The sequence below is a fragment of the Hemitrygon akajei genome, chromosome 3, assembly GCF_048418815.1.
Source record: "Hemitrygon akajei chromosome 3, sHemAka1.3, whole genome shotgun sequence".
In the NCBI taxonomy this organism is placed as follows: Eukaryota; Metazoa; Chordata; class Chondrichthyes; order Myliobatiformes; family Dasyatidae; genus Hemitrygon; species Hemitrygon akajei.
The window spans coordinates 41253516-41273473 of record NC_133126.1 but is presented as its reverse complement, the minus strand read 5'-3'; the positions used below and the strand labels follow the sequence as shown (position 1 = coordinate 41273473).

Below are 19958 nucleotides of genomic sequence, written 5' to 3'. Positions count from 1 at the left end.
ACATAGTAGTTGTACTGTATGTTGTTTAATTCATTACCGATAATATGAATGGTGCAATTCATCACTCCACATCACACGTGCCCACCTCACTTGAAGTAAATACGAAACTAGGACACGTTCTCCCCGCTCCATGTTTTTGCTTTCAATTAGCTTATGTTTTGGAGTTACAAAACACAGCACTATTTTTGACCAAATTACTTGAGATCTATGAAATGTTTCAGTCAAGATATTTGTTGTATAATAGGAACATAAACAAGCATACACACAAATTTTGCCCCTTAGACATTTTGGTGCCGGATTGCAGACAATATTTACTCACAAAATGTAAAATGGCTTCTAGTCTTACAAATAGACAAGGAAGCACAAAGTTTGTGACTGACAATTTAGCATTTAACATGAAAAAAAATTATAGCCTACTCCCCAGTGAAACAAGCATGCTTCGATAACAATAACAAGTCTCCAATGACCATCAGCTACCCATTTCCACTAATCCTATGTTAATCCCATTCTGTTCTCCCATATTCTTCTCAACTTTCCACAGATACTGCCCCACGTCTGCGTAGGTGATAACTTAGTGGCCAATTAGCCAGCAATGTACATGTCTAAGGGAGGTGGGAGCAAATCTATTTAGGGACAGGTGGAGGTACAGATGAACTCTGAATTAAAAAGTAAGCAGTTTCTCCTCTAACAACCAAGTGACTAATGATGTTGAATCATACTTGGAGCCACATCAAATTCTAGTAAACTTCAAATATGTTACACAATTTAAAATAGCTTACAAAATTTCAGAATGAGACTTATAGAGCACTAAGAATGAGAACTATTATTTAAAATCGTTTACAAGAAAGAAGCCTGCACCTTTAGCATGACCTGACCAAAACATCAAGGTAAAATATGATTTGGTTGACTCCTCAAATCAGTAGGAAGCTCGGAGTTTGTAACAGCAAACATCATTACCACTTCAGTGTAAAGTTAGCATGGACAACGTCTGCAACCTTGTAGAGGTTGGTCATAATCTTAAAAATAAACCAATTGATTAGAATACTGTCATGTTATCTGTACTTCAATATCAGAACAATCCCAAAAACTAGTAAAATACAAAGACATAGACAAGTTACTTTGTGTTATCGAGTCAACTTACATTTTTAATAGAAATGAAAAGGGACTTTGTAAAACTGTTAATCTCATCCCACAAATCACTTGCATTCAACAAAACTGACAAATGGGGGGGGGGGAAGAGAGTACAAAGTTTTCCTCACCTGCAGAACTTTATCCTGGCAAACAAACATCAAGAGGAAAAAACCAACTTACTTCACTAAACAAAATTACTCGATTAGACACAGACACTGCTACTGTGGCAGAATGATTGTTGTCTTGTTCAGAATCTATTGGCTCTACTGAAGCCAAAATTGGAAGTTTGCAAAGGAAAAGGACTGCCCAGGGCTGAACATCTTGAACATGTAACATTAAATACAGTTTATACCAGTTCAAGTACTTCAATAAAAAAAATTACCAAAAAAACCAGTTCAAACAACATTACAGTAGAAGCATTTCTGAACAGACTATTTCAGCACTGAACTGCTTACCTCTGTTTTTATCGTACGACTTTTCTTTTTAATTATCCAGTCATTGCTTGCTTCAATTAAGGGGCTTCCAAACTTTCTTTTTGATGATACCCTTTTCTCAAGAAAGCTTTCCTGGGCAGCATTTAAAAGTTGTTCTGAGCACAAGTGAACATTTTGGCACCTGAAGTCATGTTTCCCAGGGTCTTGAAGAACAAATACGTTCAGAAGTCTGTGATCTCTTTCACCATTCATGTTGAAAGTAGACGATTCAGTCAGGACATCCAACTCCAAGGGTGCAAATTGCTGCTGTCCAGGATCTGTCACGGAACCATCAATTGCAAGTGTCAGTTCATGTACTCTGTTAGAAAGCAATTCTGATTCCCTGGAAGATTGTGGAGCCATACCATCGGTGGCCACAGTTTCCATCTGCATGGAATTTAACTCGGTATAACTGTGTGCAGGCAGAAAAGTTGTCAGCAAGGATTGTTTGTATGGTTTTACTGTTACAATGGTACGGGATAGATAGCTTGTCTCTTCAGAACAGACATCTTGCATAAATTGTCTATCAACATCCGGCTCACTTGAAGTGCTTTCCAAATCTCCATCATATGGATCCAAACACTTTTGAATAAAAATTATATTTCATTAGAAGTTTACAAATAAATTAGTTTCTCTCACCTCAAAAAGAGATTCAGCACAATAAAAATAATTTGAAGACAACCTCTCTAAACCATTCATTAAAAAGAAATCATTCACCAGTAGATTAATCCAGATCTCAAATGGAAGCATAGAAGCTGCAGATCTGTAAATCTGAAACAGCAAGAAAATCCCAGGGATACGTACTGTGGAAATGAGGGAAGGTCATTTACCCATACGTTAACTTTTTCACTCCTAACAGATATTACCTTACCTATAGTATATTCCTAGATTGTTGTGCTTTAAATCTTTTAGTAAAGATTTCTATTCCATGAAAGACATTCACTTTCCCAATATCTCCATTCTTTATTATGCAATTTTATTTTAAATACAGTACCCAGTAGACAATTCTCCCAATCTTTATAATAATGAGGTACAATAGTTCAGTAGTTACCAGCAAATAGTTCGCATTGCTAATGTCCAATAATGTGTCATTCCATCACTTCAATAAACAATTGGCAAGTGAAAAAAATTGAACTCAAATGGAATTTTTGGTTACTTGTGCTTTGGGATTTACACTTGGTGACCTGTCCAATATAGGAAATACAGGAATAGTTACAAAACAGTATTGTTCAGCATTCTGTTCACAATGTTGTATTAATTCTTGATACTGAATCTCCTTTATCATATCCATATCTTTCCATTGCCTTCACATTCGAGTCTAACACCACCACCGGACTGCCCACATTCATCAATACCCCATTCCAGGCACCTACTGCTCTCTACAATTAAATTTTTTAAAAACCGCCCCACGTCACCTTTCAACTTCCTGCTCTAACCTTAAAGCATGTCCTAAGGCATTTGACATTTCCATCCTGGGAAAAGATTCTGAATGTGTACTCCCTCTATGACTTTTAATAATTAAAAGAAAATCGCCAGTTCTTCCCCAGCTTTAACACTCTAGGGAGAACAACTCTTTCTTTCTAGCTCATTCATTCTCATCTGGCAGCATCCTGATAAAACTTTTCTCCATATCCTTCCTATAATAGGACAACTAGAAATGCAAACGATACTCCAAGTGCAGTCTGACTAAAGCTTTATACAGCCAGACTTCCTTGCCCTTACACTCCGCACCCCTACCATGCCAAATGCCTTCTTTTCCACTTTACCCATGCATAACCACTTTCAGTAAACTACGGACCTGTAAACCAGTAAACAAAATCCCTCTGTGCTATTAAGGAGTCATCCATTAGCTGTATACTCTTGCCTTTCATCTTTGTAACTTCTCTGTATCACCCTATTCTTTGACAGTTGTTCACACTATCCACAACTCCAACATTCATGGTGACAGCCACAAACTTGCTAATCCACCCATCTACATTTTCATCCAGGCCACTGATAGGTAATCACAAACAAACAGCGATCCCAGCCCTGCCCTTTGCAGAACACCATTGGTCACAAATTTCCAGCCAGAACAACAGCCTTACACCCATGTCTTCAATGGGCAATCCAGTTCTAAATCCAAACTTGGATCCCATACATCTACATCTTCTGAATCAACCGACCATGAGGGAATGCCAGCTGGTGGTGTAATGGCATCAGCGCAGGACTTCGGGGCGAGAGGTCCCGAGTTCGAATCCAGCCGGCTCTCTTCCAGCCGAATCCCTTCCACGCTCTCCATCCATGCCTGGGTTGAGTGTTGAGCTTGTAAAAGAAAAAAAACCTGGAGAGGGATGGGCTCCAGCAGGTTTCAGATGCCCAAGATGAGCAATCACCAAAACATGTCAGTGCAAAAAGCTTGTCATGACGGTGCCCTGACGACTCCACCAGGAGTTAAGGGCACACACACCATGAGGGACCTTATCAAATGGTTAATGTCCACTACCTTACCTTATCAAGTTTCTTCATCACCTCAAATAACTCAAGGAGCTGTCAAACACAAATATATCCCGACTGTCCTTAAGTTTATGTTTAACTCCTATCCCTCTTTATCCTCTCCATTCCCTATTACCGATGTGAGGCTTATTCCTAGAATTACTTTGATTTTCTGCATTTCTCTTCTCGAGCAAAGCCACATTTGATACTCTCCAGTCCTCTGGGAATCACACCTGTTGCCAGCGGCAACACAAAAAAATCTTTTTTTTGACCTCACTTGCTTATTTCAATACTCTTGAATATATGCCATCAGGCCCTGGGAACTTGCTTAATGCTTTTCAGAAGAGCCAGCACCTCCATGTCAATGTCAAAGTGTCCCAGCCTCTTTGAACACCCCACTCTGCCTTCACTCATTCTCAGTAAATAGCAACACTAAGTATTCATTAAGAACCACTGAAGAGTTAGTCTTGTTTTAAAATAGCGAATACACAAAAAGATATTGTGCAGGACCAACTGAAGATAGGTATCCAGCTGAAATGAATAGGAGAAGTACAAGATCAGAGGGTGGCAAATATTATTCCTTTATTCAAGAAAGGTAATAAGGATAATCCCAGGAATTATAGGGTAGTGGGTTTTACAGTATGTCTGTGGAGGGCAGACTATTGGAGAGAATTCTTAGAGATGGGACTTACAAGCATTTGGAGAATCATAGTCTGCTTAGAATAGTCAACATGGCTTTGTGAGGGGAAGGTCATGCTTGTAAGGATGTGGCAAAGCACAATGATGAAAGTAGAACAGTGGATGCGTGTATATGATTTAGTAAGGCATTTGATACTCTTGGTACACAGAAGGCAGAGGAGGGTTATCGATGTAGCACATTCTGCCTGGAGGTCAGTAACCACAGGGACCTTTTCTGGGATACAGTTCTGGATGTCTTTTTTCTTTCAATAAAGGACTTAAATGAGTGTTTGCAGATGACATGGTTAGTGGTGTTTTGGCTGGTGTAGAAGGTCCTGGTAGATTACAACAGACACAGATGCACAGAGCTGGGCTCAAAAATGACAAATGGTATTCAGTCTGGACAAGTGAGAAGTGATTCACTTTGGGAGGTCAAGCTTGATGGGCAAGTGCAGGATTCTTAACTGTGGGAAATCAGAGGGCTCTTGGGGTCCACATTCATATATCCCAGAGTAAGTTAATATGTCAATTAAGGTGTATGGTGTGTTCACTTACTTTAGGGATCGAGTTCAAGACCCACGAAGTAATGTTGCAGCTCTATAAAACTCTAGTTACACAACATTTGGACTATTTCAGCTCTGGTCTCCTCATTATAGGAAAGACGTGGAATATTTAGAGTTCAGAGGAGATTTATCATGATGTTGCCTTGACCAGAGAGCACTGAGCAAGCCAGTGCTTTTCTCATTGGAGAGAAGCACGAGGTGCGACTTGATAGAGATGTACAAGATAAGAGATAGAGCGGAAACTAGAGACTTTTCCCCATGGCAGAAATGACTAATATGAGGGGGTATAGCTTTCAAATGTTTGGAGGAAAGTGGGGGTGGGTGGGGAGGAAGGAATAGCAGGGTAGATCTATTTTTTAAAAACAGAGTGGTAGGTGTGTGGAATGCACTGCTATGGGCAGTGGTAGAGGCAGATGACAGATACATTCAGGACACTGACATAAATGAAAGAAAAATAGAGGGTTATGTGGAAGTGAACGGTTAGATTGATCTTGAAGTTAAAAGGCCGACTCAACATTGTGGGCCAAAAGGCCTGTACTGTGCAATCAGACCTGTTGGTTTAGTTATAATGGGAAGAGTTGTACACGAGGGCAGTCAGCAGAACATTCTGCGATTTAATATTACTAATAGCAGGATTTGGATTAAAAAGTCAGATGAAATGCATTGTTACCTGGTCAACCACTAGAGTCTTAGGATTCTCCCAGTAGTTTCAATGCCAGAAGCAGCTCCAGAATGTCTTCCTTTGTATAGTTTTGACTGAGCAAGTTTTGTAAGATTTTAATTCAATAGATTTTTCCCCCATTTGGATAATGACTAAGTATTAGATGGTTATAAATCAAATACCAAGTGAATTCACAATTGAAAAGAGAATTTTACTTCAATCACTTCCATATGCAGGTACAATCTCTACATTTGCTGTTTCTTTCACGGTACCCGAGAGGTGACACTTTGCAGGTCGAGCGGCCACAGTTCATACGAGATTTATCTTCTTAAATTTGAAAACTGCTAAGGAAACTTCTGCAGTAAGCACTGTACTTTAAAGATATTTACATGAATTAACGTTACTAAGAACCTACCAGCCAACTCTGATCAGAAAACCCAGAAGGTAAACACAACTGCTGCATACACCAGAGAGACCGCCATGGTCTCAGAAAAATGTGGATGCAGGGCAGAACTTTGGATAAGCATAGTCTTCAGGTTCCCCTCCCTAACATCCTCCTGGCTAATTGTAGTCATTAGAAAACAAGACTGAAGACCTCAGAACAAGATTGCTTTATCAGAGGAACATGAGGGACTGCTGTGTATTCTGTTTCACAGAGACATGGCTCCCTCCCAATGCTTCTCACACAGCACTCCAGCCTGAGATTTTTAATGATCCAGCACATGGACCAGATGACAGGATCGGGTAAGAAAAAAAAAGCATCACCATCTGTTTCATGATAAACGCATCATGGTGGTCTTGTCCCATTCCATTCCTCTGACCCAGAACTCCTGGCAGCAATTGTTGAGGGAATATCTGAGATAGGATGCAAACAAATTTGTCCAGGGTTTAACATTAAGTGCTGTCTAAGAGGGGAATAAATGCTAATTAAATCTTAGCTGATCCATCTGGATGAGAGCAAATAGAGGAAGGTGAAGAGATATGAAAAAAAGGAATAAGGAATTACAGAATATTACAGTTGAAGGCAACACTGCATCATGACTGCTCAGGTTAGAGATTTGCCTTTACAGAATTCTCAAATCACTACCCAAAAATTTGAGACAATAGAAGTCAGGGAGTCTCAAGGACTCTAACAAGCTGAAATGGAAGATCAAACACAAGGAAATCTGCAGATGCTAGAAATTCAAACAACACACACAAAATGCTGGTAGAACACAGCAGGCTAGGCAGCATCTATAGGGAGAAGCACTGTCGACGTTTTGGGCCGCGACCCTTCGTCAGTGCTTCTCCCTATAGATGCTGCCTGGCCTGCTGTGTTCCACCAGCATTTTGTGTGTGTTGTTTGAAATGGAAGATGAAGCTTTGTCCTTCGAGCTTACATGGGGCTTTGATGGAACAGGGCAGGCGAGACACCTCAGAGTAGGGTGTTGAATCAAACTGACAGGCAAGGAGTCTATTATAACCATCCAATGCAAGTTCATTTCAAACATGCTAATTCAGTATCAGTAGAAATCGTCCTTTAGACAAGCTATTTGAACACGCTTGAGATTTATTTTAAGCTCCAGGTAAATACTCACTTCATTTACAGTATTCTGATTCTTTGTCGAAGCAGGTAAACTTCGGTTCAAAACCTGCGGGGGAAAGATAAAGCAACATTTTATAAAAAGACATGTAATGTTTAAACACTTCCAATGAAAGAGAAAACTACCTCGGTAGCGCAAGTATCCGGTTCCGACTCTGTACTCGATTCTACTTTACACTTCTCCTAAAGGCAAAAAGAAAGTGTTACTTTTCAATATTCTCAAAATTAGCTTTTAAATAAATACTTTCTAAACTTACCTTGTATTTAGTTGTCAGTACTTCCATGCAGTCTGGAGATCTGTGTACATTCATGCCATCAACAGGTTCTGAAATCCCATGAGTTTAAATATGTTAGTTACCTTTTAACAGTTAGGCCGATTTGGACTTGGCCAAGCAAAGCAAACACATTAAATACACAAATCTTATTGCATTAAACCTCCTTTGTGCCAGCATTAGAGACAATGCCTTTGTCTGTCGAAGCTTTTACCTCTGGCATTCCCTCCTCAAACTACTAATCACTTAGTTCCCTCCTTTCCCTTAAACTTCCCCAATCGTCTTCCCGTAGCTCATCACGTTTTGTTTGGTAGTCTCCTAAAAACTTAAAACGTAGGTTAGGCCACATCCTTAAGGTTGTTATAGCTGGGAGCGATGATGGGAACAAGCTCCTTCTGTTAAATGTTTCTCAAATAGCGTCTGACCACCAGTTCCAGGCTCATCTACCAAGGCCAGTGGAACTGTTTCTAGGGCAAGAGAAGGGCAAAGGCGGGTTATCGATGCCTTAAAACCAGTCCTTTCAGGCAGATGGGGCTTATCAACCATGGTTTCATCAAGGAGAAGGAAAACTTTGATCTCAAACTTATGCTGCTTTGGGGCTGTACCTGTCGTGGTTTTTCGTGCCCCACAAACGACCAGGAGACGCAGAAGATTCTTCAAGAAGGGTTAAACTTTAATTTGCAAATCAAAGCTGAGACATTCACTGAGCTAGTCGCTGATTGCCCACCGATCCTTGTACATAGCATTTTTTATAGCAATCTCCTGGTTTAGTTGCATTAGCATATCTAATCAGTCTACAGTTGCGTATCACAAGTACATCCACCACTATTGTTTCTACCCATTGACTTAATCATGTTCTAATCTGCATCTCTTAGCTACCTCTCATTAACATACCATTGTCTTCTACATTCTTAAGATTTCATTCTCCTACTAAATTGGATACATGCATAGCAAATAGCAAGTTCAAAGCTGACTACATAGTTTTGGTTACACAGCAAACAATGCAACTTTTATACTCCAATATATTCCCCCCTTGGACTGTTTATTTCTATGGTATAACCAATACTCCTCATACTCCTTTTCCTCTCTCAAGTATTTCATCCGTTCAATCTCTTTCATTTCTCTCTTTGCCTGTTCCACGGCTGAGTGTGGAAAGAGCAGGGGCTCAATTGATAGTGCGAGAAGACAAGAAGGATAATGTCTTTTGAATAGGAGACATCGCAGATATATATTGGAGTATAAAAGTTGCATTGTTTGCTGTGTAACCAAAACTATGTAGTCAGCTTTGAACCTGCTATTTGCTATGCATGTATCCAATTTAGTAGGAGAATGAAATCTTAAGAATGTAGAAGACAATGGTGTGTTAATGAGAGGTAGCTAAGAGATGCAGATTAGAACATGATTAAGTCAATGGGTAGAAACAATAGTGGTGGATGTACTTGTGATACGCAACTGTAGACCGATTGGATATGCTAATGCAACTAAACCAGGAGATTGCTATAAAAAATGCTATGTACAAGGATCTGGCAGGGGGCAGGGGGCGTGGGGCGTGGGGGGGCGAGGGAGGGCAATCAGCGACTAGCTCAATGACTGTCTCAGCTTTGATTTGCAAAGTTTAACCCTCCTTGAAGAATCTTCTGCGTCTCCTGGTCGTTTGTGGGGCACAAGAAACCACGACAAAATTGGCGACCGCGGCAGGACCGGTAAGAGACCCGCGGAAAGGAAACGGCAGATTGGGGACGCTTCCCAGTCCTCTAGGGACCCCCACAAGGCTAACAGAATTAAGAGTGCACCCAAACAAAAGGTAGCGCTTTTTGCGACAATTTGGACTAAGAATTCTGTTGGTTTTGGGGAGGTCTTGGAGTCTCAGAAGTGTGGAACCACTGCCGAAGGGTCTCTCCGGTCCAAAGAATCTGGCAAAATTGGGGGTTAACAGGAGGCTCAGAGGATTGATCAAGAACACTGCAGTGAGGGTAAGTACAAATAAGTTAATAGGAAGTTAAGAAAAATTCCACGTGGTGTTGGTAAGTCCCTGTGGATACCGCTTCGTATAAAACGAAGGTCTGAACGGGCAGGGAAAGGGAAAAAGAGAAAATCCTCGAGGATACCGCCTTAAGAGATAAGGATCTGAATAGACGAGGTGCAAAGAGAAAATCCCTGTGGATACCGCTTCGTATGAAACGAAGGTCTGAATGGGCAGGGAAAGGAAAATAGAGAAAATCCTCGAGGATACCGCCTTAAGAGATAAGGGTCTGAATAGACGAGGTGCAAAGAGAAAGTTCTGTGGGTACCACTCTGAATAGAGGTCTGTATGGGCAGAACAGAATAGGAAACAAGGACAGTCTAATATATAGTTTAAAGCGCTGGTAGATAGACGATAGACTAGGCATAGAATTAGAGTAAATAATATTATCCAGTAAACAAACTGTGAATCTCTGAAATACCTTAAAAAGAGAGAATAACATGACAGGTAAAGGAACGGCAGCAGAGATTCTGAGCAAAAAAATCCCGGTAAATAAATATGAGATCACAAAAACTTCAGAAAAATGGGAAAAGAGAACCAAAAACCTGATCACAAAATGGCCAAGAGAAGTTTGATGTAAGCTTGTGCGAAGAAATGGAGGCACTAATTAAAAATTACAAACCAAAAGATAAATCTAAGAAGAGGGCAAAAAAGAGAACGAGAAATGGAAGTGCTAAAACTCTTCAGAACAGAGGGAGAGAGGCTGAGGAGGACAGGTAGAATAATGATTACAAGTGAGGAAGACACTAAGGTGCTGGAGAAACAGCCTGTTAGAGAGAAAGAAAGGTACAGTGAGAAGTTGGCTTCAGCTCCGTACCCGGATGTGAAAGAAACTGAAAAGCCCCCTCCCTATAATGAGGAAGGAACCCCTAAGCAGTGCCCCCTGCTGACGGGAACAGTCAGGGAGAAGTACAAGTTTGGGATAATGAGGAGGAAAAAAGACAATACGAGAAGGAATAAGCGGCGATATGGAAGGAGATACAGGCAGAAAGGATAAAGGTGGAACAGGCAAAGAGAAAATGAAAGAAGAGATTGAATGGATGAAATACTTGAGGAAAAGGAGTATGAGGAGTATCGGTTATACCATAGAAATAAACAGACTAGAAAAGAAAGTGGCTCATCAGGGCAGGAAGAGATGAGGCATTCAAGAGGAAGTGGGAAAAAGATAGGAGATGAGAGTCTTGGAGAAACACAAGAGAGAAGGGAATCAAGCACGAGTAAGGATCATGAGGAGTCCCTGCCACAGGTGTACAGACACGGACAGGAAGAAAGAGAAGGTGACTCATTGGAGGAGCAAGAGTTAAGTGGAGAGAGAGAGAGCATATGAGAATTTGTGGGGAAGAGGTAGGAGGCAGAAGCCTAGAAGAGCAGAAGGAGGCGGTAGGGAAGTGACTTGCGGAAGTAGAGAGAGAGAGCTAGATAAGTTACTGAGAGGGGATTGCCAGAGGAGATGCGAAAAATACTCCAGGGGCCAACCAAGTATTGAATCAGGACAGAAAGGAAGGACTCCACAGGGAGACAGAGGGAAGAAGAGGACCCCGGAGAAATTTGTGTGGGAGGCAGTAAAGACATACCCTGAGACAGATGGGGAGTCAGGTGAGGAGGAGAGCCAGGGTAGGTGGGAAGAAGGATGAAGAATGATGCCGTTGTTAAAGGATCAGGACAAGTGCAGTATATCCCTTGGGGATCCCAGGACCTAGAAGGGCTGGAAAACAGTCTGCCCAATCTACATGAAGGAGCAGGGAAATGGATTTGAGCCTTTGAAGAAGAAACGGCGGGACGATTATTGGCTATGGGAGATTTGAAGGCACTATTGATAAGGTTGATGGGAACCTCCAAATTTAACAAACTAATGGAAATGGCTGGCATAGTAAACTCGAACGACCCGAGAACTGATGGAGACAGGTTTGACAGAGTGAGGCAGAGGGTATGGCAAAGTGGACCCCAAAGCCTTACAGGGGGATCCACTGGGAGACACTGAAAACCCAGCAGCCTACGTAGAAAACCAGTTGAAAAGGTGGAGACTAGAGACTGAGCAAGAGGTGGAAAATAGCTTATTTATCACCACACTGTTCCGACATAGCATTTTGGATGCAATGCCTCCGCAAGTAAAATCCAAACTGGAGGAAGTGGTTGGGCTGACATCAATGACCCCACAAGAATTTAGAGACCATGTAGTCCATGCGGTTGAGAAATACCGGAAAGACAAATGAAGGTTGGCTGAGCAGCAGGAAGAGGTGCAAAGAAAGTTAATACAAATGCAGCTCGAAGAACTCAAAAAGGAAAAAGAGAAAAGCAAAAAGATGCTGCCAGCAACCACCGGTCCGAGTACAGCCATCGAACTGGATAAAGCACCGCTATATGGAGGGACCGATCATACTGTAAGACAAGGGCCGGAAAACCCCATGCCAATAATCAACGTCTTTGGAGGAGCATTCCCACAAATGCCCCATCAGGAACAGACTAAATTCAAACAGCCCAGACAGGACTGGAAGTCCCAAGGAGGGGGACAGAGGAGACCAGTGAGGAAATGGGGAAAGAGAGATAGAGAGATTGTGCTGGGGATGTAATCAGCCAGGTCACATGAGAAGAGATTGTCTGTTTACACCATGGCCTGTCACACACCAGCAGGAACCGATAAGAAGGGAACTAAAGTTTAGCCAAGGGCCAGCCCCCACAGGCCCAAGGGGACCTGTGAACCCCTATGCGAGGTATTAGGGGTGCCTCGAGAACTCGAGTGAGAAGGGACATTACCCAATGATAACAAGGGAGGCAGATGAGAAACCCATTGTTCAGGTTATGTTAGAAGGGCAACTGACACCAATGATGATAGATCTGGAGCCACGTACACTTGTGTACAGCCACAGTATGCCCTTCACCTTCCCATGTCAGGAAAGATTATTAAGACGGTAGGGTTATCGGGGAAAACACAGTTGACCCAGTGCATGGCTCCAGTGTGGTTGAGAATGGGAAATAAAGGAATTGTTTTGCCGGTGCTAGTATCTAAAGGAACTCCGATTAATTTGTTAGGCAGAGATGCCTTATTGAAACTGGAATTAAAATTAGAATGCACCAGAAATGGGCTGAGTGTGGAACGAGCAGGGGCTCAATTGATAGTGCGAGAAGACAAGAAGGCTAATGTCTTTTGGATAGGAGACATCGCAGATCAGATTCAGGAAACCTGGGAAAAATGGAAAAAGGGCGTGCAGGCTATATTACCCAGGGTTGTAATGCCCAAATCTGAGCTACATTGTACAGTGATTTTTGACGAGACTCAGAACAGGGAGTTAGAGGAGAGATGGCACCTGGAGGCACGTACCCAACAGCACCTGGAAGGGGAGGCTGTGATATTCGGAAAGCAAGGAGCAGCTTTACAAGTTAAGTGGAACACCTTTTTAGAAAAATGGTACAGGATACCGGAGGCTGCGCCCCACGTAACGTTGTTGATAAACAAGGGATATCAGTCTAAAGACTTAGGACCTTTAGTTAAGAGTGCTGAAACCGTAACAGTGTGGAGGAAAATCACGCCAGAGGTGTGGATATCAGAAGACAACAATTGCATTAAAATAATGGTAAGTGTAGATATGGTAGGGACAGTGAGAGGTCGAAATAACTCCCCAACCACACATGCCATTGCTGGGAAAGGAAAGAGGCCAGCAGAAAGATAAAAGGTTAGATGAGTTGCCATCTATTCTGTGGTCACAGCACGACATGGACGTAGGGAAAATAAAAACAGCTAGTCCGGTGGAAATAAGGCTGAAAAGGGGAGCAATTCCACCCAGGAGACCACAATACCCTCTAAGACCAGAAGCAGAAGAGGGAATAGCATCAACAGTGCAGGGGTTGCTTGAAATAGGAGTGCTTAAAAGAACTAACAGTCCATGCAATACCCCGTTGCTGCCAGTCTTAAAAGCAGATAAATCTAAGTGGAGATTCGTGCATGATTTGCGAGCGGTAAATGATGTGATAGAGGACTGGCCAGCGGTAGTCCCCAACCCACACACGCTTTTCACTAATGTTCCACCAGAAGCAAGTTACTTTTCAGTGATTGATTTGTGTTTGGCTTTCTTCAGCATTCCTCTGGCCAAGCAGTGTCAGTATCTGTTTGCATTTACTTAGAGGTGCTCAGTAGACCTATACCAGAATGCCACAAGGGTTTAAACATTCACCACATGTTTTTAATCAGGTGTTGAAGGCAGGCCTAGAGGGCATACCATTGGAAAGTACATTGTTACAGTATGTGGATGACCTGTTGATTTGCTCCCACAGTAAGGACACAGTAAACTAACGAAGATGGGAGTAGACTCTCACATGGTGGATTGGATAGTGGACTACTTGACAGATAGACCTCAGTATGTGCGGTTGGGAGACTGTAGGTCTGACACGGTGGTCAGCAGCACAGGAGCGCCGCAGGGAACCGTACTCTCTCCGGTCCTGTTCACCCTGTACACATCAGACTTCCAATATAACTCGGAGTCCTGCCATTTACAGAAGTTCGCTGATGACACGGCCATAGTGGGGTGTGTCAGGAGTGGACAGGAGGAGGAGTATAGGAAACTGATACAGGACTTTGTGATATGGTGCAACTCAAACTACCTGCGTCTCAATATCACCAAGACCAAGGAGATGGTGGTGGACTTTAGGAGATCTAGGCCTCATATGGAGCCAGTGATCATTAATGGAGAATGTGTGGAGCAGGTTAAGACCTACAAGTATCTGGGAGTACAGTTAGACGAGAAGCTAGACTGGACTGCCAACACAGATGCCTTGTGCAGGAAGGCACAGAGTCGACTGTACTTACTAAGAAGGTTGGCGTCATTCAATGTCTGTAGTGAGATGCTGAAGATGTTCTATAGGTCAGTTGTGGAGAGCGCCCTCTTCTTTGTGGTGGCGTGTTGGGAAGGAAGCATTAAGAAGAGGGACACCTCACGTCTTAATAAGCTGGTAAGGAAGGCGGGCTCTGTCGTGGGCAAAGTACTGGAGAGTTTAACATCGGTAGCTGAGCGAAGGGCGCTGAGTAGGCTACGGTCAATTATGGAAAACTCTGAACATCCTCTACATAGCACCATCCAGAGACAGAGAAGCAGTTTCAGCGACAGGTTACTATCGATGCAATGCTCCTCAGACAGGATGAAGAGGTCAATACTCCCCAATGCCATTAGGCTTTACAATTCAACCGCCAGGACTTAAGAACTTTTTAAAAGCTATTATTAATGCTTTTTGAGATAGTGATTTAGATGCATATCATATTTTTTTTACTGAGTTAAGTATTGTATGTTATTAGTTTTGCTACAACAAGTGTATGGGACATTGGAAAAAAAGTTGAATTTCCCCATGGGGATGAATAAAGTATCTATCTATCTATCTAAGGAACAGTGTGAGCAGGACACTATAACTCTGTTAGAGAAGCTGGCGCACAGAGGACAAAGTATCCAAAAAGAAACTGCAATTTTGCACGCAGCAAGTGGAATACTTAGGCAGGGTAATATCCAAGGGAGTGAAGGCGATAGCACCAGATCAGATTGAGGCAATAACTAAGGCCCCAAAACCCCAGACTGTAGGGCAGATGACGTTTTTGGGAATGGCAGGGTACAGCTCAGATTGGATAGGAGAATGTGCTGAGATTGTGGCACCTTTGAGAAAGATAATGAAAGAAGCAGGACATACAAATCTGAAGAACGGCTTACAGTGGAATGAAGAGGCAGAGATACCTTTCAATACTATTAAGCAGGAATTGCAGTCAACACCAGCATTAGCTTTGCCTGACTACGAGAAGGTTTTTCATTTGTATGTATCCAACCGACAGGAGGGTTATGTCACAGCGGTTCTAACACAAGAGACAGGCACAGGAAAAGCAAAGCAGCCAATAGCATACTACAGTACGAGACTAGGTGAGGTGACTCAGGGGTATCCACCCTGTTATCAGGGATTGGCGGCGCTGTACTATGCATATGGAAAGGCATCATCTGTAACCCTGGGCTATCCTGTAACTCTGTACACACACCACAAAGTAGCAGAATTGCTGGAAAAAGGGAAATTTGTGCTGACGCCAGCCAGGATAGCAGCGTATCAGATGCTATTGACATTTCCAGACATAACTATACAGAGATGCACTACCAGTAATATAGCCGATTTTGTCCCTTTGGGCTATGAAGGAGAACCCCATGATTGTGTAGGGAAGACAATGGCATTTGCCAAATTGAGAGCAGATTTATGGTCAGAACCACTAGAGGATGTAGATAAAAAGGTTCTGTTCGTAGATGGCTCTTGTTATAGGGATTATGATGGAAATAATGCAGGGTTCTCAGTAGTGCAGCAGGATCAGTCGAGCTATAAGCTTATTAGGATGGAGTCCTGTCGCCAACCGTGTTCCGCCCAACTAGCAGAAATCAAAGCCCTGACAGCTGCGTGTGAAATGATGGAAGGTGAGAAAGTAGACATCTGTACTGATTCGGCATATGCTCATGGAGTATGCCATTTGTTCGGGGCAGTGTGGAAACAGAGGTTTTAAAAAAAAAGTAGCGGAGATCCCATACAAAATTGTCAGCAAATTCTAGACTTAATAAAAGCCATAATGAAACCTAAAGCATTGGCTATAGTAAAATGCCAGGCACATAAAAAGGGAAAGGATGTAATAACAAAGGGAAATCAAGCTGCGGACGAGGCAGCCAGAAAAGCGTCTGGATGTACATCAGCTGTCATTGACCCCCAGGTAAGCCTAGCTCCAGAACATGAGGTAGAGGACCTAATTGAAATACAAGGCAATTTTGGCAGAACAGACAATGTGGAGACGAAGGGGGGACCAAGCAGAACCCGGAAGGTTTGTGGAGCACGGAAGACGGTTTGTTGGTAGCGCCCACCCCTCTACTGACGATTCTGATTTCAGAAGCGCATGGTATTGACCATTGTGCAAGGGGGGAAGTGATAAAGAAAATAAAGGATGGTTTTTGGTCACCTTATTTACAGGCTTCAGTGGACTTTGTCTTGTCACAGTGCGAGGTATGCGCACAGAATGCAGGGTTCGGACATCAGTTCTTTGACTGGTTAGAAAGTAGACTCGGAGGATGGGGAGCATGGCTGACTAAAATGGCAATAACTGTCAGTAATGTATTGTTGAGCTGTGCGCTTGTGCTGTGCTGTTTTCTTCCTTGTCTCAAGTCTCTTGTAGTGCGTGTTGCAACCAAACAATTTCCAATGCTCGTGGCAATTACTGAAGCAAGCTTAGTGGAGAAAGAAACACCGAAAATGTATCGTTACAGCCTACAACACCTGCAGGATGAACAAGAGCAAAACAACAGTGTGGGAGTAGATTGTAAGGGCTTCTGAGTTTTTTTTCCCTGTCTCAGGTACAGAGGGACAGGTTTTTGGCTCAGCGGTCCAGGGTAACAGGGAAAGAATACTTTGAGGTCTTGGCGCTGAAAAATTATAGTTTAACCCGAGATTTGGGAATAAGTGCTTGAATTTATTGGGGCTTTTGTGCGCGGACTCTTAGTCTTCTTTCTCTGTGTGAGACCCTATGGATCAAAGGGGGGATATATTGGAGTATAAAAGTTGCAACTATGTAGTCAGCTTTGAACTTGCTATTTGCTATGCAGGTATCCAATTAGTAGGAGAATGAAATCTTAAGAATGTAGAAGACAATGGTGTGTTAATGAGAGGTAGCTAAGAGATGTAGATTAGAACATGATTAAGTCAATGGGTAGAAACAATAGTGGCGGATGTACTTGCGATACGCAACTGTAGACCGATTGGATATGCTAATGCAACTAAACCAGGAGATTGCTATAAAAAAATGCTATGCACAAGGATCGGTGGGCAATCAGCGACTAGCTCAGTGACTGTCTCAGCTTTGATTTGCAAATTAAAGTTTAACCCTTCTTGAAGAATCTTCTGCATCTCCTGGTCGTTTGTGGGGCACGAGAAACCACGACATGCCCACCAATGGGGAAGACTTCGGGAATAAACCCCGAGGAAAAGAATCCCTGAAGGCGCCCTGCGTCGCTGCGGGTTCCTGCCTTTGGATGCGTGGAGAGGGGAACAGTTTACTCTCCGTATCGTACTGCCCAGGCTTGTGTATCTAGACAGCCAGGACACAATATCCATGGTCGATCCTGACCGACAGAGATCTACTGCTGTGCTCGGTACTTCTGCCGCTAAACAATACATTTCGCGATAATAAACCTGAACTGATCATTCCCAGCATTAACCCTGACCGACGATCGAAGGCCTCAATAAAATTATCAGCTGTAAGCACCTAGGACAGGTGTCGGCACTTAACTATAATTATATTTAAATCAGCAAGTCATTACATCAGTCGTGTTTATCCCATAGTTTAGCTTCGTAATTTAATTCTAATTCTTCCCAGGTGGAGCACAGTATCGCGTATTACTAAAAATTTCCAAAACGCGACTCAGCGTTATTGCTGGTATCGTCCAATTTATTATCTGAAAACAAAGCTGAATCACTTGGACCAGATGTTCAAGACTCCGAGCTGGGGTTTGGGTTAAAGGGGAGAGACTGTCTACAAGGTTCAGCGATAAGTTCTGACCAGCTTGTGTCCGCTCGTCAGGCTATAAATAAAACCTAAATAAACGTTTCCCCGTGGAAATCCTACAATAGTCGACATTAATCCTTCTGATATTTTATCATGGTAGAAACTATATGGGGAGAAAGACATAATATTTAAAGTACATTTCTGCAGGTGATAATAACCGTGAAGTCTGCAGCCTCTCGAAATGGTCTATGTATAGCCGACGGGAATGTTACAAATAGACGACGTAGGCAGGGGTGTCAAACTCATTTTAGATCACGGACCGGATTGAGCAAAATGCAGCTTCATGCGGGCCGGATCAGTCGGACACGTGTGAACGCAGCTTTCGTTGCCTCCGTTTTTTCAGCCTGCTCTCATGTGTCTCAGTCTCTGCTATAACTACAAAGTGTTTCACTTTACAAATTCCGTTTCTTATGAAGAAGACTGCCGAATAAACACTAAAAACCCTGAAAACCTGGTACCTGAATAAACTCAGCATTAGCCATATCATACGCCATAGGCGCTTCGATTACTGGGGCCAGCTTTAATAGTAATTAGATATTATCTCGCGGGCCAAAGATAATTCCACCACGGGCCGGATTTGGCCCGCGGGCCTTGAGTTTGACATATAGGAGTCGTAGAGAGATAGAAAAAAGTTACAACGACACCAGACGAGATTCTGCAGATGCTGGATATCTTGAGCAACACACACACTCAATGTTGGAGGAACTCAGCAAGCCAGGTAGCATCTACGGAAACAGTACGTTCGGCGTTTCTGCCCGGGACCCCTCTCCTCGGCTGGAGCCCTACTCGGCCCGAAACATCCATAGTACTCTTCTCCATAGATGCTGACTATCCTGCCTATTTCCTTCATCATTTTGTGTGCGTCGCATGGATTTCCAGCATCTGCAGATTTTATCTTGTTTGTGATAGGAACTCAGCAGGTCGGGTAACATTGATAGAAGGAAATGAACAGTCAGCGTTTTGGGCTGAGACCCTCCATCGGGACTCGTTAAGATGTTGCCTGATTTGCTGCGTTTCTCCTGCATCTTGTATGTATTGCGCAAGATAAACGGCATGTATTCTTTTGTTTTAAACTCGGTCCATTTTATTGTATGTTTACCGGTTTACTGCATTTTACCGTATTGTTCGATCCACACGATAAATAATCTTGTACTTACCTTGAGCACAACAACGAAGGCACCTTTTCTTTTTCCTCTTTCCTGGCATGGTCGGTGAATCTCCTTCAATGACCAGATATCAAACAGAAATCGCCCAACACTTTAACTCTCGAGGGCACTAATTTCCATTTACCCCACCTGGAAGCTGTTGATAATCAGAGGTGATCTGGCCTCTCCACTGACAAATGGGAGAACCACATTCGCCGAGCACTGACACAGAAGCGACCAGAAAATTCATTATTGCTCCAAAAACACCTTGGCATTTCCATTATTTTAAATGAACACTGGGCGCTTTTAGTTCCCACTTCCATCTTCGTTTTCCTCGGAGGAATCCGAGTTCTCGCTTTAATCGAAGTGAGGTGGAGATATTTAAATTTCAAAACTTGAAAATA

General features: G+C 42.7%; 1 protein-coding gene across 3 annotated transcripts; it reads right to left on the bottom strand.

Annotated features, from left to right (window-relative positions):
* Positions 1-1055: 1055 nt before the first annotated feature.
* Positions 1056-19680, bottom strand: LOC140723233 (uncharacterized). Of its 3 annotated transcripts, XM_073037836.1 has the most exons (6): positions 19567-19680; positions 7818-7885; positions 7687-7743; positions 7556-7609; positions 6744-6833; positions 1056-2186 (listed from the first exon to the last, which is right to left on the bottom strand). In XM_073037836.1, the coding sequence occupies exons 1-6, from the start codon at positions 19613-19615 to the stop codon at positions 1563-1565; spliced, it is 942 nt and encodes a 313-aa protein (XP_072893937.1). In that variant the 5' UTR covers positions 19616-19680; the 3' UTR covers positions 1056-1562. The 3 variants fall into 3 exon arrangements, with proteins under 3 accessions (XP_072893937.1, XP_072893954.1, XP_072893942.1); XM_073037853.1 differs by lacking the exon at positions 6744-6833; XM_073037841.1 differs by lacking the exon at positions 7687-7743.
* Positions 19681-19958: the final 278 nt, after the last annotated feature.

Bases quoted from the DNA above. Each gene is read 5' to 3' on its own strand.
- LOC140723233 (XM_073037836.1), bottom strand. From the start codon at position 19,615: ATGCCAGGAAAGAGGAAAAAGAAAAGGTGCCTTCGTTGTTGTGCTCAA. The intron at 7,886-19,566 runs GTAAGTACAAGA...ATGGGATTTCAG, and splicing joins CCTTCGTTGTTGTGCTCAAG to AACCTGTTGATGGCATGAAT. The intron at 7,610-7,686 runs GTAGTTTTCTCT...TTTCCCCCGCAG, and splicing joins CGGATACTTGCGCTACCGAG to GTTTTGAACCGAAGTTTACC.